General features: G+C 40.0%; 1 protein-coding gene and 1 long non-coding RNA gene across 3 annotated transcripts in view; both read left to right on the plus strand.

Annotated features, from left to right (window-relative positions):
* Positions 1-13922, plus strand: part of CRY1 (cryptochrome circadian regulator 1) — a 37787-nt gene extending 23865 nt beyond the window's left edge. The window contains exons 3-14 of one of the 2 annotated variants that reach the window (XM_084524855.1): positions 73-215; positions 1495-1679; positions 2992-3080; positions 3669-3809; positions 3916-4227; positions 6589-6740; positions 6846-7048; positions 7790-7891; positions 9737-9832; positions 10988-11059; positions 11160-11267; positions 13263-13922. In XM_084524855.1, coding sequence (XP_084380981.1) covers positions 73-215; positions 1495-1679; positions 2992-3080; positions 3669-3809; positions 3916-4227; positions 6589-6740; positions 6846-7048; positions 7790-7891; positions 9737-9832; positions 10988-11059; positions 11160-11263 — 1599 coding nt within the window. In that variant the 3' untranslated portion in view covers positions 11264-11267; positions 13263-13922. Of the gene's footprint in view, positions 1-72; positions 216-1494; positions 1680-2991; positions 3081-3668; positions 3810-3915; positions 4228-6588; positions 6741-6845; positions 7049-7789; positions 7892-9736; positions 9833-10987; positions 11060-11159; positions 11268-11373; positions 11393-13262 lie in introns of those variants that run through there. The other variant, XM_084524856.1, reaches the window with a different exon arrangement.
* Positions 13923-20803: 6881 nt separating this feature from the next.
* LOC311429896 lies at positions 20804-25411 on the plus strand. Its single transcript, XR_014688454.1, has 3 exons — positions 20804-20968; positions 23234-23452; positions 23931-25411. It is a non-coding gene; the product is annotated as an uncharacterized lncRNA (long non-coding RNA).
* The last annotated feature ends 434 nt before the right edge of the window (positions 25412-25845 follow it).

The following is a 25845-nucleotide window of genomic DNA, read 5'->3' on the forward strand; positions in this document are numbered from 1 at the left end:
CATTCTCCTTGCCCTCCCCCTCCATCAAGCAGCTGACTTGCTGAAGGACCACGTATTTATTTTGTGTTTCAGGAATGGAACATTGCGAAACTTTCAATTGAATATGACTCTGAACCATTTGGGAAGGAGAGAGATGCAGCAATTAAGAAGCTGGCTAGTGAAGCTGGAGTGGAGGTCATTGTTCGAATTTCCCATACGTTATATGACCTAGACAAGTAAGTTACCATTATCTCTGGTCTTATAAAGAAAAAAGGTATGCAGGATTTGCTTAGATAGTGTGTGTTACTTTCTGTGCAGAGTGCTTTAGAGTTAGCAAGACTACAAATTGTTTTCATGTTTTTTATCCATTTGTCTATCCGTGCAAATTTTATTACGTACTGAGTAGAATTTTGGAACTCCAAAATTGATGCAGAAAACTGAATTATAGCTTTGACTTCTGGGTTCTTTTGAAAATAATGGTTAATTATCTCACTTCATAGTGAGGTGGTTCAAACACCTTTAACTTCTCACAACTGCTGTCTGCTTTTGTTAGTTGTTTGGTTAGTTTAGATTTTTCTGTCTTTGTCACTTGCTTGCACGCAAGTTAGCAAAAAGTTCTTAACTTTTGAAGAGCTGCTTCCTCTCAGTTCTGTATCCAATAACTAATTGGGGATTGTTTGATACCCCTGTGTTGCATTACCTAATGTGTTGTTTATAGTTTGCCAGAGATCTATTTAAATGGATTAGTATTAGCTCCCTATTATAGAAACATAATCTGCAAACTGTTCGAAAGTATGACTTGGCTTCTCTTGACGTTGAGTAATTTATTGTGGTAGGTGCCAGTTTTCTTCTGTTAGAAGCCACATGTATGAGAGGCAGCTAAACATACGAGAGGATGGGGAATTCTTCCACTGTTTAAGATGAAAAATTCTCTCTCCCCCAATGCCCTCTTCCCCCACACCTGAAGCTTTCTTGTTTCCAAGATTGCAGATGTATTTAAAGATTGACAAAGCAGAATATGGAAACTGCTCTCTTTTTAATACCAGAATAGAAAAATGCATTTTTATGCAAATAGCATAGTCTAATAAAGATGCACCCAACCTATCTATGTAGCTGTGGTCTTTCATCTGCTTGGTTGATCTGTATCTATCTTTGCCTCAAGCTGTCTGTGTTCATTACAGGGGGACTTTCCTCAACCCAGGAGTTAAAAATAATTGATTTGGTTATTAAGAGTTTATTTATGTCTCCCTGGTGGAGGGAAAAAGGGTGGTGTAAAGTTAAGGTTGAAAGCATCTGAATTACCATGAGTATCTGTTTTTCTTTATAGCATGCTAGAGGCAGATAAAAAATTTCTTCTCCACGTGTGTATAGGTGTATATGTTTTATACAATTTGCACAATAAATGTATATAAATTACATATTTTTACAATGCATTGTAATATGCCGTTGTCTGACATACCTCTTGTCTCTTTCTTTCCTTTTTTTTTTTTTTTTTTTTTTTTTTTTTAACTCCAGAATCATAGAATTAAACGGAGGACAGCCACCTCTTACTTACAAGCGATTCCAGACTCTAATTAGTAGAATGGAACCGCTGGAGATGCCAGTAGAGACCATAACCCCCGAAGTAATGGAAAAATGTACTACTCCGGTTTCTGATGACCATGACGAGAAATACGGTGTCCCATCACTTGAAGAGCTAGGTATGTTCTGAGACTGCTTAGACATTGTGCAACAAGAAAGATGTAATCTACCACTGGAAGCATAATACATAACAAATAAATAAATAAATAAAAATAACCACAGGAGAGAGGGTCTGTTTATGGTTAATTGTTAAACTGATGCCAATTGTGACATACAAATCGAACAAGAAAAGGATAAAGAGCTCTGTACATCTTAAGTGCTGTTTTTTTAATGGTAGGTCAGATAATTTAAACTGCCCTACGTACTGCTTAGCATCCCGTAGTGCAGCATAGCTATTCTGATGATACCAAATCATCATCAACAAACTAATACAAAGTGAAGTATTAAAGATTATTAAATGTATTTGGTATCCTCGTGCTTCATGTCACTGATCTGACCCTTTACAGTTACAGCTCTTGTCTTGTAATGCCAAAAAAATCACAATAAAGCAAGTAATTATTCTAGAAGATTCTAAAAAATCTCTTGTTTCTGTAAATGTTGAGAAATATTATCAAGCTATAATATTTGGATTTCCTACCAGCTCCCCACTTAAAAAGCAAACAGATGTGGTATGACTACTAAATCTTTAACAAAAGAGTCTGGACAGATTTTGGCTGTGCTCTTGCAGCTCTGTCTAGTCTGTTTGAATTCCCTTACAACAGACTTTGCTTTTAAAGCCTTTTTAAGGAAGGAAGGTCTCACTAAACTGTACGTGGACATGTTATCTCATGTTCCTGGTGAACAGCATTTTGAAGGTGAAAAGAGGGGAACGAAGTCTTACCTTCTCTTCTTTCTTCTGCAGCAGAAGTACTTATTTATCATCAAATTGACCATAATCCCAATCTGTTATTTATGTCAAGGTCAATGAAATGAGTGTATTAGTTCTGAAGATCGCATGCCTGCTTTTAATGCAATGCAAAAAGTTTTCAAGCATTCTGTAAATTGTAATAACTCCTGCTTCTTAGTAGTATGAAAAAGTGAAACTTGCAGTTAAGACCATATATTGCAGAGCTGGAAACATGAACGTAATTTGGAAAATGAAAGAAAGTGTTCTTTCTTTGTGCCAAAACAAAAGTGCGATTAATAAAGGTAATTCAGTATTAAGCTTGATAATGGAATATAAAAACTACCTTTTTCTGCAAGTTAGAGGTGTTGAATGGGCTTTGATAAGACTTGATTGTGTACTGTTACAAAACTTGTACTTTGCCACATGTCCAACTTAAGGCTATGCTCAGGGTATAATAAAATGTCACCGAGTGTCAATATGCCAGAATTTTATTGCCCTACAGTAGAGGCAAACAAGGAATTTCTTTGTTTTAATTTGTTTTTCAGGTTTTGACACAGATGGTCTGCCTTCTGCAGTATGGCCTGGGGGAGAAACAGAAGCTCTCACACGACTGGAAAGACATTTAGAACGAAAGGTATGTTTCAAATCATTGCAAATATGACATACCTGGAAAACATAGTTGCCCTTTGCAATGAAATGTAAAAGGAATTGGGCAAGAAGTTTAAAAAAACAAACAAAAGCAAACCTATACTCAAGGCCTTTATATAATAATGTAAATCAAGTTGCTGTTTTGTAGTTTTAAAAGATGATAGGTTTTCTCTTAAATTTTGGAGAAAGTCTGTCATTTTGTACTTTGGAGAATTGAACTGTTTTTTCTTTGGAAGTTACTTTATGTGAAACGTAGTTCTTACCCCTTTTGAAAGGGGATTCCTCTGAAATATAATGTCCTGTTAGTTCTTTTGGTTTCCTTTATATTTAAAGAAAGGATAGCTGGTTCTGGGAAACGTGTCTTCTGCATCAGGGTGAATTATCTTCTAGAGGCTCAACTCATTCAGGAGGAACCCCTTGAATGTTTGATTGCTTTATCTTGGATCTAAGATAGTGTGATCACCTGTCTAGTGTCTGGATTCAGTTATAGACAGTGCACAATTTCTCTCTTCATGGTTTTTTTGCTACCTACTCTGTAGACTGATATTGCTGTGTTTTGGATTTTTTTTTTAAGGCTTGGGTAGCAAACTTTGAAAGGCCACGAATGAACGCAAATTCCCTTCTGGCAAGCCCTACTGGGCTTAGTCCCTACCTCCGCTTTGGCTGTTTGTCTTGTCGTCTCTTTTATTTCAAGCTAACGGACCTGTACAAAAAGGTATGATTTCTACATGGATAACTACACATTCATAGATTTATTGATTTATTTTTTTTTTCCTTACCTTCTCCTAATAAAATGTTTTCCTTTTAATGCTGACCTCCAGGTAAAAAAGAACAGCTCCCCTCCCCTCTCCCTCTATGGCCAGCTGTTATGGCGTGAATTTTTCTACACAGCGGCGACTAACAATCCACGGTTTGATAAAATGGAGGGGAATCCTATCTGTGTTCAAATTCCATGGGATAAAAATCCCGAGGCTTTGGCCAAGTGGGCAGAAGGCAGGACAGGTTTCCCTTGGATTGATGCAATTATGACGCAGCTTCGTCAAGAAGGCTGGATTCACCATTTAGCGCGGCATGCTGTGGCATGCTTTTTGACTCGAGGTGACCTCTGGATTAGTTGGGAAGAAGGAATGAAGGTATTGTTTCTCTTTTTAGAATTTTAACACTGAAGCCTCAGATACACTACACAGTAATGATATCCACAAAATGACAAAGCTGAATATGAAGCCTTAAACTGTGGACAAAATTAATCAGTTCTGATCAAACCAGTGGCAGAAAAGATTTTGCCTGAGTACACCCTTATATTAGTCTTTTGTGCAGTCAGAATAGGTCTGCGATTCTTTTAAATTTGAGATTTCTTCTTAAGTCTTGACAAGTAAGTATGGTTTACTCCTGTAACTGGAACTAATTTCCAGTTGTATTGCATGCACAGTTTCTGTTCACATCTTGTTTGCTTCTCTGCTAAGAAAGAACGCATGAATTCAAAGGGAAAAAAATAATAGTTCAGTGTCTTTTCAGACACTTCTGGTCATTCACCTAATGTTAGCAGTATAAGTATAGGCAAGTGATTTAGCTGTAGTTTCAGTGCAATTAATTCCATGGAAGTGTCCAGGAAATGTTGAAGTTCAAAGTGCAAATGTCAGTCTTCTGAAGAAAAGAATGGAGAAATTTCATCTTAGCATTTGAATCAGTTTTACTTTTTTTTTTAGAAGGACGGCATTTGTTTTACTAAATGATAATAATCAATACAAAATAGTTCTTTATTTCTGAAGTTTAAAAAATAATTTACTTGCTATCATGGTTTTAACTTCACATTTATATATGTATATAATCTTAGGAAACTTCACCTTGCTCCACAGATCAGCTGCAAATAAACATGTTCCATTTAAAATAAATAAATAAGTCTCAGTTACACAACAACTAAGCTGTCTGAGGAATTTTCCTCCTGCAGTTCATAGATACAGGCATTGAAGATAAACATGCATAGGTAATTCAGCCAAATGAAGAAACTGTATTACAGATGAGTGCCAACTTTTTCCTATTCTTGACATAATACAGATGTATGGGGGACCAGACTTGTGCAGTGGAAGGATATTTAGTTCATATGTCCCTAGCTAGCAAAAGTTAATCTGGCTTTCCAAGGAAATGTTATTTCTGAAGTCTTATGACATGGCAGCATCTAGTGGAATAGTTGTGTGCTAGCATTTAGCATTCAGCTAAAGATCTTATGTTATAGGTTGTTTACTTAAAAAAAAAAAAAATTGTTTTGAATAATAGGGTTTTTCTTACTAGTAGTTGCAGATATATAGGCAATGTTACTTTTGTAATATTCATGGCATACTGTAGTATGAATGCTGTCATGAACGTATATAGAGAGAAATCCTTGTTCAACAGTATTGCCTTATTGAGACTATTTTGGAAAAAATACTAGCTCAGTTTGGGTGGCAATACTAACATATTAAGTTTCAGAGTCTTAGGGTAAAGAAAGTGGCATTTTTTTTGGAACTTTTGAAGACAATGCAAGTTTGAAAGGAAAATCAGAACTTGGAAAATAGATAGTAAGTATTTGTTTTGAAAACTACTCAGTGTGCTGTTTTTATTAAAAAAAAAAAAAAAAAAAAAAGTATGCAAGTTCTCCTTCAAAGATTAAGGCTTCTTTCTTTCTTGTTAGCCTGTATTGTTAGTGAAGCAAAAGAGTGAAGCAAAAGTTATTGAGCAAAGAAGCTTCTTGTTATGCACACTAGGCTTGTCTCTGTTAACAAGTAATAAAGCAAGTAATAAACAGTCAGTGCTAGGAACTTGAATGTTTTGCAAGTGTTGAGTTCCAGATTTAAATCAGCTTCCTCATTTGTTACTTTTAAATTCTTGGAGATGTTTACATTAAACGTGTATCCTCAAAACCATGACTTACTAGATTAACTGGTGGCCTTCAAGATCACAGCTTTTGAATGTTTTTACTATCCTGAAACTCTTGATTTTTTACTCTTAGGTCTCCTTGCCTAGTGAAAGCTGCTATACAAGTTGAGGTGTTTAGAGTAACAGTTAGAAATGTGCCTTGTGTGTTTGTGTTTCCTGCTTCGTGGAAGTTAGCAAAGACTTGAGGAAGTTGTAACGTGCAGTGGCAGCTCTTCCAGAAGCAACAAATACACTTAGAAGTAATCAGACTCTTGCCATCCTTTGAGGTTTTATTTTTTAAGGATGTGTTTAAGCAAAAAGGTGCAACTTTTTGGTCTTACCTTTCTGAGATGTCTACAAGGTTTTTTTACAGGTTAAAAGCCAAAATGGGCTATCACTTCTGTTCTTGACTTTGACGCCTAGGTAAGTGTTTGTACTTGTGTTCTCAGCAGTCTGTGAATGTGCCAGTTTAGAAAGAATGCTGCCATGTGGAAGAGCTGGATTTACTCTGCTGAAATCCAAGACTCTGAACAGCTCCTGAAAATGTAGGTGTTTCAGAGATGTGCTGTGTTCACACTAACTTGTTGCTCTGATTTCTCAAGGTCTTTGAAGAGCTCTTACTTGATGCAGACTGGAGTGTGAATGCTGGGAGCTGGATGTGGTTATCCTGCAGTTCCTTCTTTCAGCAGTTTTTCCACTGCTACTGTCCAGTGGGTTTTGGCAGAAGAACTGACCCAAATGGAGATTATATCAGGTAATTCACAGTCCAGAGGTTATGGTAATTTGTAGGCGTTGCTTAAACTGTCAAGTAGCTTAAATAGCTTGATATTTAAAATGTTGTTCTTTTTTTTTTTTAAAGACGTTACTTGCCTGTACTTAGAGGTTTCCCTGCAAAATACATCTATGATCCTTGGAATGCCCCAGAGAGCATCCAGAAGGCTGCAAAATGTATTATAGGAGTTAATTATCCCAAACCAATGGTAAATCATGCCGAAGCAAGCCGTCTGAATATTGAGAGGATGAAACAAATTTACCAGCAGCTTTCCCGATACAGAGGACTGGGTATGGCTATTGGCTTTATTTGTTTGAAAACTTCTCTCTCCTTCTAGCAATTAATAACTTCATCCCATAGTCATGGTTAGGTGTGAGGTCTGTGTTGTGACCAGGGTTGTATATCCAAGTATATGAAAATATTAGATGTAACCAAGAAGAGCAAAAAGGGATTGATTGGGCTGTCTGTTTCCAAATCTTTTCCAGAAAACTTTTTATTTAGGTTTATGGAAGCTTTTGGGTAAACTGGGTTGAGTGAGTGTTGTGATACTTCTGTACAGCTAAGTTTTAATAACAGTGATTAGGTTCATAACTTCAGTCATAGCATATATGTGCACGTGCTGTTGCTCAGATGCTGATGCAAGCTGTGATAGCATTCTTCCTAGTTAGCAAAAACCATCCCCTTTGCTCTGAGAAGCAAACCACGTGCATTTACATCGTTCAGAAACGTATAAGCAGTCTGTGTTCTGTTAATAATGGATATTGAATCAGCATGCAATGCAGTCTAGTGCAGTATGTTGAATACTTTAATGCATGTTGGAAAAATTATACAGAATATTATATGGAAAATGCCCACTAAGTAATTATGAGCTAGAATTACTTGGCAAGATCCCAGCAATAGGGGAGGTGGAGAGATGCTCTGTTATAGAGGTAAACTGCTCAGGGTGAGGGTGGAGAATTGGCCTTCATGAGTAACAAAGCATGCTATTTTAATTTTTTTTTTTTGTCTTTAAATTTTATTTCATTACTTAGGTCTTCTTGCAACAGTGCCTTCTAATCCAAACGGAAATGGAAGTGGTGGGCTAATGGGCTTTTCACCAGGAGAAAGCGTTTCTGGTTGTGGTAGTACAGGAGGTCAGTCAAATTCTTTTTTCATACATGGAAGTACTGGAACTGAACTGCCCAAACATCTTCTATAAGGCCTTTGCTGTTATGTATAATTAAGAGCTGTTCTCACAAGACAGTTCTCAGTGCAAATCACTTATACATTTTCAGATTTCTTCGCTGTTTGGCAGTATTTATATAAAGACATCTTCAGATCTTTTTTCATCTCAAACATAGAAGAAAAATTTGTACTGTTTTTATTCCCCCCAAATCATTTATTAATGTGTGTCAAAGGGTTTGATTTCAAAAGCATTAGAATGTGATCTTTTAGAAATCCAAGCATCCTGATATTTGCAATACGTAGTGATTTTTGAATTTTCAAATCAGAACTGTTAATCTGTAAATTTTCTTCTGTCAGCATTAGATTGTTTACTGGAATCTGCCATAGCACCAACAGCAGTATGATTGACAGTGTCTGTAAGAACTTAATACAGAATTTATCAAATGGTTTTGATGAAAGTTTTTATGCTATTAATATTCCTAATGTAGCACACCAAGATTAACAGGTTACTAAGGGAAAAAAAAAAAAGCAAAACTGGGACTTCATGTTGTGTAATCCAGCAGTGGGAAGGGGGAGACAACTGGAAAAAGGTAAAACCTTTTGGTTGAGATAAAGACAGTTTAATAGGACAGAAGAAGGAAGGGAAAATAATAATAAATGTGTGTGTATGTACATATATATACAAACAAATGATACACGATGCAATTGCTTGCCACCCTCCCAGCCAACCCCCCAGGTTTTATTGTTCTGTGTGACACCCTATGGCATGGGCTATCCCTTGGCTGCTTGGGGTCAGCCGTCCTGTCTGTGGTCCCCTCCCAGCTTCTTGTGCAGCCTCAGCCTCCTCGCTGGCAGGGCAGCACAAGAAGCTGACAGGTACTTGACTCACTGATAGCACTGCTCAGCAACAAGTCAAACATCGGTGCTATTAACATTATTTTTCTCCTAAATCCAAAACACAACATCCCCCCGGGTCACCATGAGAAAAATTAACTCAATCTCAGGCAAAATAAGGACACTTTTCCTAATATCTAGTCTAATATGTAATAAAATTTCTTTACCATGAGGGTGTTCAAATGCTGGGAGAGGCATCCTGGCGAAGTGGTTGATGCCCCCATGCTTGTCAGTGTTCAAGAGGCATTTGGGCAATGCCTTTAAATTAATATGCTTTAACTTTTGGTTAGTCCTCAAGTGGTCAGGCAGGTCCCTTCCAAGTCAGCTATTCTAGTTAATTCTATGATGTTTTTAACTCTGTATAAATCCCTGATGCATCATCATCTTGAATACTATGTATACCTTAGACTCCTCCTTGTTAAAGGCTAGGACAGAACTGAAAATTTACTGTTTTTATCTTCTCCTGAGGCTTTGGTCAAAGTTAAAAGCAAATTGCAGCAGAAGGTGGACTTTACCATTAGAGAAAGGAAGTCTAGACTTCTTAAAGCTGGGTGCTTGGGCATTTCTTTCTTTTAAGTTGAGGGATTCAGAAGGTAAGAAGGGCTTAGTTAAACAACTAGCATGTACACTCTTTCAAGTGTATGTATATATGCATGGTCTACTTTTACTTTTCGTATCAAACTTACACATTTTGTAGGAGGTTACTGTGCATTTATCCAAATTTGCAAGTTTGAATTTGAAAAGTTGAAACCATTAGAGCTTTGGACCCGTTCGGAGGTAGTTTAACAAATAAACAGAAAAGAACAAACAAAACAAACCCAAAGCCATGCTCAGTCTACCTCTTGAAGGGGGATATAGGTGGAGGGGTGTCTTTTAAATTCCCAAATTTAATTGTATATGTTTTTTTCCTGCCTCACTAGGAGCTCAACTGGGAACTGGCGACGGTCAGACAGTTGGTGTTCAGACCTGTGCCCTGGGAGACTCTCATGCAGGAACAAGTGGGATTCAGCAGCAAGGTATTACGGGAGTGCTTGTCTGTAGAGGATCTCCAGGTTCTTACAACTATGGAAAAAAAGACAAAACATAAATATAAAATGGATGAATTTTTGGTGGCAGCTGCTGTCTATAACTTGGAACTGGCCTTGTTTCTGTTCTTGAAACATAAAAATTATGTCTTAGAGTAAACTTGCTTGTCTTGTCACTTTTATCTTTCAACTACTCATCTAGAATAATATTTCTGTTTTGAAGGGGGGATCACAAGCATGACTAAACAAAATTATTGAACGTTATTCTAGGCTACTTCAAATGCACAATACTGGAAGACAAACTTTCACTTCATGCATTTGATTGCAAAATTTGCATGTTATCTTTTTCCCTGATTTCATTACCACTCTTTCCATGTGTAATCAACTTTCACAATCTTGTGTGGATACTCATTTAATTTGTTTCCATAATTGTTAGTGGCTTTGCACAGTGATTGAAGATGTGGTTTGTAGTAGGTCAGAGTTGCAAGCAAATTTAGCGTAACTGTCTCTTCCTTGCAGTCTTAACAGACGCTGTATGTTTACTGGTCACGAAAGACTAATCTGTTTTGTTTAAATACCCAGAACACCACAACAGAATAAGAAATGTTGCAACTGCTTTTGCTAATTTGCACTACTTATGTGGGATGCATAATGCATTATGTCAGGGTTGCCAGTGGATAGCTTACACGAGCCAGAAAAAAAATTAAAATCTTTTGTTACTTATGTTTTTTCTACAGCATAATTTTGCTAAGGATTTGCTATTATTTCTATAAAAGAATAGTTATACGATGAGAAGATGTGAAAGTATAAATAATAAAAATTCATAGCAACGTAGAATATATCAATGTTCAAACACATTAACTTCAGTTTCCTACAAATACAGTGCATAACTATGCATGCACATACTGTATTTTTCATTGTGCATATTTATTTAATTTTTATTTAATTGCCATAGATTCTGTTATGAGGATATTTTTTTTTTTTTTTTTTTTGAGATAAGAACTCTTTCATTCAGGATGGTGTTGCAGGATTTTTCTTGATGAAGGAAAATAAATCAATTGGCTTTTTTGTTGTTGTAAGGAACGTAACTGCACTGATTTGCAGTTCTGGATTTTATTTGTTATAATATCTACTGTATCTGAACAGGTTACTGTCAAGCAAGTAGTATCTTACACTATGCCCATGGAGACAATCAACAATCACACTTATTGCAAGCAGGTAATTTAAAAACAAAACAAAACAAAAAAAGTGAATATATAAAAGTATAATAGAGTCTTGGTATAAATCCTTGATATAAATACTGGTTTTAAATTATCAGGAAGAACATCCCTTGGTACTGGTATTAGTGCAGGGAAACGCCCAAATCCAGAAGAAGAAACTCAGAGCGTTGGGCCAAAAGTCCAGCGACAGAGCACAAATTGAACTGGTAAGAACTGCAAAGCCTTACATTTATCCTGTTAATGAATAAATTACTGTACAGATTTACCACGTGTACTATGCTGCAGTGCAAAGATCTTAAATTTTTGCTCCAGATCTTTCAGTTGCAGGTGCTGTACAGACCAAAAACAAACAAAAATCCTTGCTCTGGAGAGCTTATGAGGTATGAGAGCAGAAATAGTTACAAAAATAGAAGTAGGCCAGTGGTTATTGGACACCTTATTTGAGGTATTAAGGAAAGTTAAGGAAAGGGACATGGTTGAACTGTGGTTTCCTACACATTAGCAGAGCTGTTTATGTAGCTTCAGTTACTCTCTGCTCCTGCATCTTGCCTTAAATTGTGTCAGCAACAGTTTGTGTGAGCGTACAGTGACCTGAATCAGGAGACTAACACAGCCTAAAAGGATTGTCTCAGAGCTTGGATGAGTTTTAGACATACAAATGGACTAAGGAGAACATGTTTTTGAGAGACACAATAAAAGAGTGCAAAATGCTGCTGTAGTTATTGGTTGTGAAGATCTAGAGAGAAGGATGATATGAAGACTTGGACATTTGTCATTGGTCTGTAACCTGAGCAGGATGCTCAGATGGACAAAGTTTGTCAAGAAAGCTGTGGTAAAAAGTATTTGAATCTGGAGAAGGATGTTTTCCTGGATATATGTGAATAGGTGTGAAAATGTGTAGAAAGAAGCAGAAATTGTGCAAGCAGTTTGATTTGTGTGTAGTCATCAACAGAGAAGTTAACTGGATTTTGTGTTTTGGATAAATATACTTAGGAACAGTACAGAGAAAGAAAAGCAGACAAAAAATGTTATACCCCTTCTCCTAGTGAGCATGAGCTGAAAGAAATGAGGAAGATTACCTGCAAGACATGTTAGAGTAATGACTTCAGAGGAAATCAAGAATGGAGGCCTGTCTGAAAGAAGGGGGGACAAGATTCAACAGTAAGAGTGTGGCTGTCTAGATTAAAGGTGGTTGACATGCCATTCCACCCTTATCTTTCATAAAAGAGGTTTAAGAGTTGGTCATTATGGAGTTTGAAGAATACAGAAGAAAAATAATATGTGAGGCACTGGTGAAATTGGAAGGCAGGGATTCCATGCAGCAAGTATAGAAAATGCATTCAGCATCTCTAGAGGTAAAAAGGGAAATTCAATCTACTTCATTTGGTTTTGACAGCAAGATCTAATTTTGCTTGTTATGTGGTGTCAGCACTTTGACAAAGTCATTGCAGTGCATTATGAACAATTGTATTGCGCTGATTCAGTTCAGTGAAGAATCACAGCATTGTTTCCATAATGCCTGTTGCTTGTTTCTAGAAGAAGTGAGCTGAAAACCCAGAAACTGATGGATCTTTTCTCGCAAACATGGAGTGCTGTAAACCGTGCTTCTCTGTTCTCAAATTGTATTTTGGTACTTCAGTGTGCCTGAGTGGAATGCAATTACAAGAGTCCATGTTTCAGTAGATGTCTGATCCTTAGTATGTGTAGATTCATTCAGCATCCATGTTTTGTATTCCAGAATTCCTTAGGTGCTCGTGTCTGTGTAGAAGAGTGAACTGCAGAGTGAACGTCTGGTTCCTGTCTAAGCTCTTATTCAATTGAGAGACAGGTTGGAGGGGTTCCTAGTTTGGCAGAGAAGACTGACTTTTTGTTAGGGGTGTTCAAAGCGTGCTGCGAGAGCATGACAGTCAAATGTAAAGATCAGCCAAGAACATATTCAGAAACACTGCTGGCAAAAGGGTGTGCACATTCTGAATCGTGTTAAGCTACAGAGGCTGTGGGTTGTTTTTTTTTGTTTTGTTTTTGTTTTCCCCTTTTGGTCTCTAAAGAGTAAGAAATGAGAACTCAGAATATTTGAGCCAGTATGAATGGGACAAGGCTTACTGCACAGAGAAGGGGGGAAGAGTTCTTTTCCTTGAATTATTTCTGCCTTTTTTCAAAGCCTGCATGACAAAGTGCTTAAGATATTTTTTTTCTTGCAGCATTACTGGAAGAGAAGATACTACTCAACACCCCGGATGAAGTTTCTGCTACTCTGTATTGGAACTAAAGAGTTGTGAGAGTACTTGTACTAAAATAACATACTTTTTCATAAGTTATTTTAAATTGTTCTCAGTTGTTGTAAACAAGTTCAATTTTTGGAATGCGTTGTTTCTAACTGGCATTTCTATGGTTTTTAACTTTTTAATGACTCTTTCACAAAGGACAAATTGAGTTTTGTATATAAAGTTATTTGGTGAAGTATTTGCTAACTTAATGTAAATACAAACATTCATGATTAGTGATAGACCCATCAATATATTTTTGATAATCTTTCATGTATATGGTTGTAGGAAGAGCTGTAGTGATGTTCTGTAAAATGGATGGACATAGAAAGCTTTGAAGTTTTTAAACTGCTATTATTTTTAGATCCCAGAATTTGATGTCTGTATGATCAACTTCAAATTTTCATAATGTAAGTGCTTAGGACTGTGTTTAATCAAATACAGTAGAATTGTAACCTTCATTAATTGCATCTGTATATAAGTCATATGCCAATTTTTGTCAAATTGTAAAATTTTCATGTATATGTCCAGTCCTTGTATTTCTCAGTTGCCTTGTTCAGTAATGACATACATTGTTATTAAAAAATTACATATGGATACATGTCTTCATGTGTGCTGTTGTTTGAGAACATATTTCCAAGCAAAATGGGAAAAAGGAGGGAAATGTAATTTTTTAGACTTAATCTGGAAGCCACGAACAGTGAACTATTAACTTTCACTTTCATGCCACTGAAGCAAAACACTATTCAAATTATATGGGCCTTTGTTGAAATTGTGTGCATCTATTCTGAACATCAGGTGTTTTTCACCATTAAGTTATTAGGTGCTTCTTCACAGTCCAGTTTTGTGTTTTTTGTGCTATGAATGGAATTTGCTTGATAGCCTGGCAGTCCTTCCTGCACTGCAGCTAATTTGCTGTTCTTTGAGGATGTTGATGTGTAAAACTGCATCGGGTTTATTAGCTACTCAGTCAATACTCTGCATCTGTCTGAAATGTTTAGAGAAGCTGTATCTAAATGTTTTCTTAGGCTATTAAGATCTCCAAAGAAGCAATCTGAGTTACTACATTTTAACATATAAGGCAGTCAGTTACCTATTTGAGTGGATGCTGAAATTATTTTTATGTGGGAGGAGTTAATTATCTGTTCTTAGTATCACAAGATTGATTTCCAGTCATGGGGTACTTCTGTGTGTCGGTTTGGAGATAATTCAGATCAGACTTGTGGGCTGACAACATATTCAGCACTGGTGCAGAATTAGCTGCCATGATTCTGGATATTCCTGATTTTAGATGATAATTAGATTTCTAATTACGAAATTAGATTGCTATTTACACAATAAGTTAACGTAAATATCCTTGCATACTGATTTGGAAGTAATAACAAAATCAAAAGTACTACTAAAAAATACAGGCATGCTCTTTGTCTTGAGGCAGAGAATCTTTGACTAATCTTCAAGGAAAAATCTTAACACTGAGAATGGAGAAACAGATGCTAAGTACTTTCCACAGCTCAGTCCAAGTAGAGTGGAGAGGTTTCTTAGTGACACAAGTAACCAGTAAAATAAACAATTCTTCTGTTTGCTTAAGTAGTCTGGAGGGGAGAGAAGAAAAAAAGACTACAGTAGTCCTAAAAGTATGTGTCAGGAAATGACTTATTCTGTCAGACAAGATTCTGTTGAATTTTATTTTTTTCTGTTAGCTTCTACTGGAAAGAAATCATGCCATTTAAATGAAATATTCCACCTAGCACTTCTGAATGTATGGCCTAAGAATATCCCACAAAGAAACTTAATCAAGGTAAGAAAGTACACTTCAATATCACCTTTCCCCCGAACAGTCTGGAAGTTGAATATGTAAAAAGATTTCCCAAGGAGTTCATTTATGTGGTAAGTTAATTTTCCCCCTCCTCAAATGCTATAAAAAGGATTCCTCTTGGTGCAGGCAAGTCTGAAGACCTGCGGTGAAGAGGTTTGTCACATTCTCCTCCTGCCCCTACTACCCCTTTGTGATTTTTTGGGGGAAGTTGCCTGTGTGTTATTAACCCATACTGGATTAATAACAAGAACAGGACCATGATACTGTTTTTTAATCAAATTTACAGTAGAGAAATGGAGCTTCAAGTGTTCCTTGAAGTCCTGACCTAGAGGGATGTAGTCACCCCTACCCTGAATTGGTAGGGGATAGGAGAGAGTTTCAGACCAAGGCTTCTTGGAAACTAAACCCCAGGAAAGGATGACTGTAGCTGATACATGATAAAAGATAAATGTCAGTGTAAGCATCTTCAGGCCTTCAGGAACTGAGTGTTTTTCAGAGGGCCTTGGTTGGCCATCTCATAATGCCGGTGCTAGCTGCTGGCAGAGGCTTGTAAAAGGAGGGGAATGGAAACAGTTAAATCCAGAGCAAACTGTGGATGGCCCTAAAAGGGGGAACTTTGGCTAGTTTAGGTTGAGGAGAAAGACCTGTCAAAAATCAGAAATGCTGGGCTTACTGATACAGTCTGACTGTTTTTTGTTGAAAATCGGCATTTACACGAACCTTCCTGTAACTTAGCTCCTGCCACGCAGACGGGATTTCTCATAAAAACAGTAAGGCATTTACCATCTCCCCACCTTGTCAGAAAAGGGCAGTTTGCGATGAAGTCAGGTACCCTCATGGCATCACGGTTTGAAGCCGGACTTCCATCACGGCCGGGTTTGCCGCAGCCACTGCAAGCGCGTTGAAGGCTGTAGCGTGGGATATGTGTAGCTGGGACTATGGAAAGTGATGCAGAACAAAACAAAAACCCTCCAAGTTCTTGATGTGTGTTCTATGCAAAACTCTTGTCATCACCTACTTATTACGTTCTCTGAACCGCGTTAATTTAAGATGACAGTTCTTAACTTTATGGCAAATTAAAACGTTGCGTGCCATGTATGCGCTTGAAGTTGTTTTTATTTGCTGAAACTTTAAATTCGGAACAAAGTAATTTTTCTGAGTATGAGATGAAAGGAAAAATCCATCATTTACTGTGTTAAAAGCTAAAGAAGTATAAAAGGCTGCTGAAAATCACAGGTTCTCTCTTTGCAGAGGGCCAAGAAGCGTGGCAGCCTCCGGCGAGCTCATGGCATCATACAGCTGTCCCAAACTCGCCTCCTTTCCGCCTGCTTTCACTCTGCTGAGCTGTAGATGGTGCTCTGGGAGCTGCATTGGCACGAAGCCCTGCAGCTTACAAGGCCTTTCCACGGCAGAGGAAGGATTTTGTGAGTGAGGATGGCGGTGGGCTTTGGCGAGTGGGGTGCTTGGACCCCTGGCACGAAGCTCTCGGCATCGCTCAGGGGGAGCCAGAAGTCAGAAACCAAATCTCTTCTTTTGAAGTTGCTTTTTGGGAAAGCTGCCACGTTTGCTGTACTAAACCAACATATATTATCTTCTTAAATGCATTTAACCTAGAGATTACTTTAAAAACTGGCTTTTGAAACTGTGGTCAAGCTTTTAGCTACCTCAAATGCTTCCCAGGTTGTCTCTGTTCCTTGGGACCGAAGAGTGGAGCTGGGCCCCCTGAGATTTGGGTCCCTGCCTCTGCCCTAATGTGGTCCTGTTACACAGCCTTAGGTAAGTGCCCATTCCTTGGGGCTTTGTGCACAAACTCCTGCTAGCATAGCCGTGTTGTTCTGTTTTGATTGGGGTTAGGTTAGACTGAAAGAAGCCAGAGAGAAAGAACCTTCTTTTTCTTGTGCAATTGCCTTTTTTTCCCTTAAAAGACCAAGCAGACAAGATTCTCACCCTTTATATGTTGCCTTAGCTTTCAGCTTGATTATTTACTGCAATTTGTTTCCCAGAAAGTAAAAAAAAAAAAAATAAATAAAAAAAAAAAAAATCAAACACGGTGAAAAAAAATCTGGTTAGAGGGGAAACTTCTAGCAGACAGATAATTTTAATTCTGCCACCATTGCCAGACATAAGAGATAATGTTCAAGTGATCTAAGCTCCTGAAGTGCAATTGTCTGCACTTCAAATGCAAATTTAATTCAACATTAAATTTAAAAATGCAAGGAGTTCATTTCAATAATTTTTACAAAATCTCAGGCAGAACAGAAAGATGGGAGATGCGGAAAAGAAGATGGTACAGGTACAAAAAAGGAGCCTCTCTCCTCGGACTGACATCGCTTTATTTGCAACAGGTCACAGGGCAAATGTCACAATCCAAAACTTACAAAAGAGCTGCAAAATGCTGAGGCACAGCCAATGTGCAGAATCACAGCCGAGGACCTTGGGTTAATGGCAGCTTGGGCACCAAATGCAGGTAAGTTATGCTTTTCTGTGATTTTCTTATCTCTGGTAATTACATCTAGCACCAGGCGATAATCCTGTTAACTGCGGTTATTCTGACTGGGAGTAGCCAGCAAGCGAGCCCATAAATATTTAATACGAGAGCAATTTATAGTCTCTCAGCAATTACAGAGAAGGAGGATTTTCTTGAGGTCTGGTTTGCTTTCTAAAGCTCCAGACCATGTGGCCGTTGCAAGGTCTTTAATTACCTGTGTTTTGTGTTTCTCAAGTGCCTTTCACCCCGTCTGAACTAGCAGTATTTCTACCTAAGGAAAGCCATCTCTGCCTGATGGTAGAAGCAAACAGAGGAGAGGCTTGAGCCAGCAAACTCGATTCATGTTGCATTCAGACCTTGAGGCACATGGGAGCAGGGGGCTTCAAGGGAGCCTGGTGGATGCAGGGAAGAAAAACGTTAAATTTAGGAAAAATTTTACAGAAACCTTGGAGGAGGAAGAAGGGATGATGTAAGGAGAACAGCCAGCTGAAGAAAAGAAGCAAAGACTCAGATAAGGGAAGTGCATTAGCAAATAAGGGTAAATGAGTAAATTAGTGTCCCTTGTGTCTTGACTAACCTGATAATGACTCCCTGTGTAATATAGGCCTTTTTTGAGGGGGCTGGAAGGGCAAGAAATGATCCTTTACAAGTAATTTGGGTATTACGCAGAGCTATGATTTCTGAAGCACTTACAGCGCTTGCTGCTTTGGTTTTCTTCTTGGTGCCTGGGGATTTTGTTGGTTGTGGGCCCAGCCTTGCAGTCAGCCCCTCAGGATGGGAGTGGGGTCACCCAACTCTTCCTTCTGTGGGGCTGCTGCCACGCCGGCTGCTTTGCTGTCCCCGCTCTGCTCTCGATCAGCTCAGCAAAGCCTGGCTGAGTGCTGAAGAGCACGGACCAGCTATTACAAAGTATTTCCACCCGTGTGTTTTCTGGTTATTACCTCAGTCAAGCCTCGATTTTATTGGTGTCATTAAACGCTGCTACTCATTAGGGTACTTAATGAGGAGAGGACCCCTCCTGTGCCATGGCTCTTGTTGCTGGACTTCTTCCTGAGCATCCGAAGCTCACAAGAGATTTTTAATTTTATTTTTTTTTGTGTTGCACACATGGTGAGGCTGAACGAGCCGGGAGGAGGCAGTGGTTGGTTTAGGTGCTCACTGAGGCTGTGGAGCTAGGTGGCACCAAGGGTTTTGGCAAAGTCAGACTTTTACATCATCCATTGCAGCTCCGGGTGAAAACCTCAGTCTGAGGAGCCATGTTACAGACCTCATGTGCAGGGTGACACAGTTTGTAGCAGGGCAGGAAACCTGGCAAGCCCAGCCTTGGTCCACACCACAGCCAGGCGAGCTCAGGACCGTTGCCTAACTCACTGAGCTCCTGGGGCAGCTGCCATTAGCAAGGCTCTTTGTGGGCTCCTACAAGCTTCAGAGCCTGCAAACAGTCACACTTTGGAAAGCCCTGCTTTATCCTCTGTTTTAAGTGCTGGAGTGTTGAGGAGCCACATAAAAAAATCCACTCACAAGTGGTAAAGGAAAAATTGCCTTGATGCATGTTTGTAGGTAGTACCTGAAAGATTTACTACAGTCTTATGCTCCGTACCGTAAAACGCTACTTGAAGTAATGATGTCTGTAGATGGAAAAAAGAATTATTGAAATGTTATCTTTACGCCTTGGGTAGCATTTGCACCGTGAGGCATTTTGTCTTGTGCTTGTAGTCCTAATCAAATGTGCATTTGTGAATCCAGATAAAGAGTAATGCAATTTTGCAACCACAACAGTACTTCTCAATGAACCCTTATTTAATTCGCATTTTACCACCACCCGCAGAAAATTCTGGGTTGATTTTTAGGATGTGTGTGCATGTTCCTTTGAATCAGTAGGCAATTAGAGTATGCTGTAGGAGAGATCACTCTCCTCTTTCTGCTCTCATTAACATACATGAAAATTTGTGACAAAAATGTAGCCATGGGAGAGATGCTTCATGTGCCAAGACTTTCAAACCCAATTGCAGGATCTAAATCCAGTTGTAGACAATCTCTAAATAATTAATGACAGCAAAATGGAGTCAGACACTCAGGTTTGACCAAATTCCTCCTCATCTGAATCTGACTTCAGTGTGGATTTGCATGGGCACTGACATAAGAGCTGACTTTGGTTAGCTTCCCGTGAAAATCAGGCTTTCACTGAACCTGAGCCTGCCGTCTTTACACGCATGGAGCTACATCTTACATCTTCATTGTCTGCTGAAAGCAAGCATTTAGCATGCCATCCACGAAGCACTTAGGCATATAGGGTGATTGAGATATTCTGAAGTGCCTGGGTATTTGTAACTGCATTTCAAAGAGAAGCATACGATCATACAGGTACCATGGATCCGTAACTCTGTGCCCAAATGCAAACGAGTACTTCCTTTACCTGGGCATCAGTTTTTAGACACGCTGAGAGTGTCACCAAAACCAGCTAGCAACAAAATGCAATGGTTTGTGTGTCATTAGTTTCAGAGCTCACCTGATAGGTGGTGTCCCAGCTCTAAGTCCTTCTCCCAGGATCTGAGCAGAGACTTGGCTCTTGCCTCCAGCCACCCTCCCAAATGCTCCAAGTTTAGACACAGCTCTCTGAATGTAGAGTCAAGTCTCAATTTATAGGCATTTTGCATTGTTTGGTGGGTCCTGTTACTAGTTAGCATGATTTATGGTTCACTATCGCTCCTGCGAGAGCTGGCATTGTCGCATGGAGCACACTTACAATGGAGAGATTCCTGTGGCTTCACTGAGGTGGTGATGGATTCCATTCCCAATGTATCTTAGCTATTTTTATCAGATTATCTGGGGTGGGTTGCTGTCTCTACAGCTATCGTTTTAACATGGCAACAATTAGGATCCTTAGGTTTCTTTCAGCCCCAGCAAGGAAAATGAGATCCCCCCAGCCCAAAGAAATCTTCCTTGTATGCAAAGGCACTCATTTCCAAAACAGTCTCTTCTCACAAGGCAAGTATATATGAATGAGTCCTTTTTTCTCTGATTATAAGTGCAATTGTGGTGTCTCCACTGGATACAGAAGGCTGGGCAGGGGTGGAATCTCTTCCTGTTGGGATTCCTTCCATGGCATGTGTTGCGACGCGAACACTCTGGCAGAGTTTCTCTCTGATGACCCTCTTTAATTTCTATCTGTAGCTCTTGTGCCCGTCTATGCACAGCAGAGGAGGCTTTGCTTCTTCTAATTAAGAAGAGGATTTTGAAATATCTCCTGAATTCTTGACCTTCAGAATTCCCTCCGCCAACATCCCTCTGATCTGGGGAGAGCTCTCTCAAGGGTTGCCACTGTTCATGTGAAAATAGGTAGGGTGTAATTTGCAAATATTTATAAAGTTCTGCTCTGGGTAATTGAAACTGCTGTTAATTGCTCGTGATTTCAATCCAGACAGCTGGTTTGTTTTTCTGCACCACTCCCACAGGAGAAGCTGCATTACTCAATGCCTCAAACCCCCAAAGGCTTGCTGTTCTGCATAGCATATTGTCTATCTACTGCATTTCCAGCAATATTTGACTGAGTAGTAAAGGCAACTGTGGCTTGTTCCAGGCACTGAGACAGAGAATAGGCAGTATGTAAAGCTTTTGACTTTGGAAATTTGGGAATGATTGCACTGGGAGCAGACTGAGCACATACAAGAGGAAGCAGAGCTGTCTGATGGGGCTCTGGGTAACACAGTGGGCCTAGTTAGGAGGGCAGTCATTGCAAAATCTCCTAAATAGTAATCTGAGGTTAGTTAGAATTCAGCTTTGACTCAGGTTAACTCCCCAAAGGTCGAGGTAAATACACTTCACTGTTGCAGAGCATATCGCACCAGAAAACTATGTATGGGTGGGTAGATCCCATCGGATGACTAACAAGCAGGAGAAAGGACATGACAGGAAAGCTGGTTAATATTCTTCCTGAGAGAAATGTAGGAGAGTGTTAAGAGCAACCAGGAAAATTCAAGTAGCTGCTACAGAGGAGGACAGATCGTTCAGGGCCCAATAAATCAATAGCATGGCTAACAGTCGTGTAATTGCAAGAACGTTACGAACTCGATGTATACACAGCAAAGTACAAAAAGACAAAAGGAAAGAACCTACTGCACACACCTATTATATATGTGCACGTGTGTGTATGTGTATAGCCTTGTGTATAAGACAAGGGATTGAACATTAATGAGAGCACTAGCACTCTTGAAGGGAAAAGATTGATGAGATGGATATTGTTGTGGAGCTGAGTGTCTCGTTAAAGACAGTGAATGAAAAATGGTTTCTGTAAACTGGGAAAAAAAATAATAGAAGGAACTGAAGTGAAATCCAGGCAGCAGGAGATTGAAAGCACCTCTGCAGATGTAGTGTAAAATACTACTCCAGTTGTATCTTTGGGATCATCTCGTGCCCCACAGAGGTCTGTGCAGCTGCCTCCAGCTTACAGTGTGTGGGTCAGCTCTGGGACGTGGCCCACAAGGGCAGCATCACCCATAGGGCTGAGGCCCGGGCCCAGGAGAGGCATTAAATAGGCAGGGCCCAGGAAATGCAGACCCGCTGACTGGCTTGCTTCACCCCTAGACCCTCACTGTGCATCTGAAGGTCTCACAGGGTTTATCTGGAAGCAGACCTGAAGGCCTCCTGTGCAGTGAGCCCTGCCTGCTTGGCCTGGCTCAGCCCTGCGAGTCGGCCTGTGCTGCGTGTTAGCGCTTTGTGCTGCAGGCAGGGAGGGCCGGGAGCACCTGTGCCCCCAGTTTGGGAGCAAAGGACACATACAGCTCCCATCCAAAGCCCCAGGGAGGCAGGAGAAGATAAGATGCCTAGTGATTTGGGCTTTTGGCTACGCTATGCAGGCCCCATGGCTGCACAAACTCAATGCTTTGGGGCATCTTAAGCGCATACCAGGCATGACATGTGATTTAAACTACCTTTTTTTATTTCTTTGAGGTACTTTTTGAAGAAACTCAGTAGGTTAAACTGAGGGAAAAAAATAACCTACCCCAAAGAGGGCTTGTATCTAAAGGAAACTGGAAAAAAAAAAAAAAAGGAGGGATCAAAAGTAACATTGGCAGGTTTTAATCATGACACACAGAAAAACAATAGAATGAAAAAAAAAAAGGGAATGAAAAGGGGCCTATTTAGATCGTTCTTGTTAATATCCACCCCACATCTGTTTATATTTCGTATATTATACAGGGTGAAATGTCTTCGTTTCATTCTTTTAAAATGGCTTCATATGTATGTATTGTAATGTCCATTTTTTATTTTTTAAGAAAAGACTTTTGTGGCCAGCAGTTGTATTAATTTGGGAAAGATGGTGGGAGTAGGAAGAGGCAAATGCACACATCTGCTCTGCATGAAAGCCATTGTATTGTCCATCCCTCATTTATTGCCATCCAATGCTGTCTTTAATGGCAAATGCTAATGACTGCACAGCTAAAGGAGGAGATGGTACACCCAGTAAGACCCTCCAGCCAAACTGAAGCTCCCCATAAGATCTCCATTAATTAAAATCCCTACAGATGGGTTCCCTTAATTGTAGGAAATGGAACACAATCCCTGTAATTAACTCTTCACTCAAAGGCCTTTTTTTCCCCCCAGCCTCTGAAGAAAGCGGCAGTGATTGTTCGATAACTCGCTGCTGGAGGCCGCTGCCGACTCCCCAAGGCGACCCAGGGAAAAGAAACCAGCCTGGTTTCTTCGCTCAGACTCCTCCGGCAACCCTACCCCACCGAGAGGTTTTCGTGGATCACCACAGCAGCATCCCCCAGCACAGTGCCCGTTCCTTTTCCCCATGGAGGGAAACATCAGTTCTTCAAGGTGAAGCCAGCTCCTTTGCCCCCTCAGTGTCCCCACAAAGCAGATCCTCGCTCCTTTGGTTCACTGGCAAGGAGCTACCTGCCTCACACCCAGCCTAGAGAAGGGGAAGGTGTTTCTTGCTTGCCTGTAACATGAGGATCGTGGCAGGGACAGAGGTGATGCAAGTCAAGGCATTCAAAGCCAGGCTGAGCTCCTCGCTCCAGTGGGAAGGCGGGCTGGTGGAGGGGAGCAGAGCAGTTTGCAAATCTGCAGGGAGGGCTGCTCCGCAGGGCTGGGGGCAGGCACGCTGTCCCCCCTGCTGCACACAGCCAGAGTGTTCCCTTCATCTCCGTGAGCAGCTTATAAATGCCTTAGCAGATTATTTCCCTTTATCCAAGAAAAAGGATGGAAAGAGTTATATTCACCTGCTCCTTTCTGTTTGGTCCTTTGAAGGTCACACCTGTCACATCTATTGCTTTTTTCTTCCCTTTTGTTGCAGCATGAGGCTCTGTGGTACAGTGATATCACAGAAGAAATCTTCTCAAGATATGAGACAGAGACACACAAACTAAAATTCCTGTACTCCTGCCTGAAGACAGCAGCTGGGGAAGGGAGCATGCTCCAGGCTACCCTGCACCCCTGGGCTTCTCAGGTGGGGCAACACCAAGGCATTGGGTGTGGATGGCCCCGATCCTTAAAGGTATGGTAACTGCACATGGTGGATTTCAGCACTGAAACAGCTCGTTTCTGACCACTACTGACTGGCCCAAGGAACCTTGCCACATTTTGGGAAAGGTGAGGGATATCGTCTGAGAATGGGCACATGGTAGGAGGGCTTTAGGGGACTGATGGGCTGGAAGTAAAGGGAATAAATACCCAAGGTCATCCCACTTTCTAATACTGGTGTATATCTTGGAGGATCCATGGCTTTTAATGTCTCCATCAACACACAGCAGCCCTGACAAGGGGCGGTACATTCAAAAAGGGAAAAATATGCGTGGGACAGGGGTGATCTAAAAAAAATCGTCAGCTTTTCCCTTTCTGCCACTCAGTATTTATTTTACAGCAGTATGCGAGTACCCACTCATTGCAAATCTTTGGGTGGTTCTGCTGAAGACATTTCCATGCTGCGCAGCGCAGAACAAGCCAGATGTTTTACTGCTGCCTCCCACGCTTATCGGGAACTAAAGCCAATAATGGTTGTCTAATCGCTCATATGCTCTCTCTTTGTTCTGCAACACTATTGTCAGAGTTTTCTATCTATGGCAGTTGTGTTTTTTTCCTGATGTCTAGGATGAGCTAGTTTTAGGAACGAAAATCTGCTTCTAATCAGCATTTAAAAAAAATAGTTTTTCCTGGAAATAACTCAAGCAATAGTATCACTGGTGTCACTTTCTCCTTGAGACAAGCTTTCAGCTGCTCTGAAATGCCAGGCTCTGCTGGCTGTTCTGCAAAGTTGCTGTAGATACCCAGCTCACCTCCTTCTGGATGGTAAGCCCTGGTGTCACTGGATGCTGTGTCAGCTGAAGGGCTTGGACTGCTCAAGGAGCAGGACTCAGGTCAGATTTGCTTCTCATTGACCCAAACAGAGCTGCTGTATGTGTTTAAATTGGGAGCTGTTACAAATCTTTTCCCTTCTACCAAGGCTGTTTGATCTGTAGGGGGACACTCAGCAAGGGATTTTCCTCTATAATGTTTTGCTAGGTATTTCAACAAACTACTTCATGCAAATTGCTACCTCAATGAACATGCCTTGCAGATCTGCACGATGACTTATTTTACTCTGTGAAACTCCCTTGTTCAAAAGTATTTTGTACTTAAAGAAGAGGTATCCACTGTTGATATCACCCAACAAGTTTGTAAATGACTCTTCTCTTCCTTTTGTTTCCCTGTCTTTGTTGTTGCGCCACCAGAAATTATGATTAGAATACAGAGGGTTTTATCCCATTGAATGTGTTAAAGTAAAACCATACATGTAAATATCGATTTGATTGTACATTCAACTTGCAAGAGTTCATCTCATAGCCACAGCAGAGTCCTGCTTTTCTACTGCTTACCAAGTAAAAAACAATTCTGTTTTGCTCTTCCCAGCCAGAAAGCATCCTGCTGGCTTTTCACACCGTAGGTTTGTTCCTATGACTCCAGAGTCGATAGGGCTTTCAACACTGTTTCTTGTTGTTGTTGTTGTTTCACTCTTTATCTTGTAAGGTAGATTGTAGCCAGTAAGATGATGTAGACTGATCCTGTCTGCACTAAATTCAATGCAGAGTGCTCATGGTTTGTGGTGACACTGGATTAACTCGTTAATTGTATCTACAGCGCAGTGATGGCTGTGAAACTTGCCCAGATTATACCTGCCCCAGTACAGACATAGACACAGAATCTAGTTTGACATCGTTAGCCATAATCATATG

The sequence above is a fragment of the Aythya ferina genome (assembly GCF_964211825.1).
Source record: "Aythya ferina genome assembly, chromosome: 1".
In the NCBI taxonomy this organism is placed as follows: Eukaryota; Metazoa; Chordata; class Aves; order Anseriformes; family Anatidae; genus Aythya; species Aythya ferina.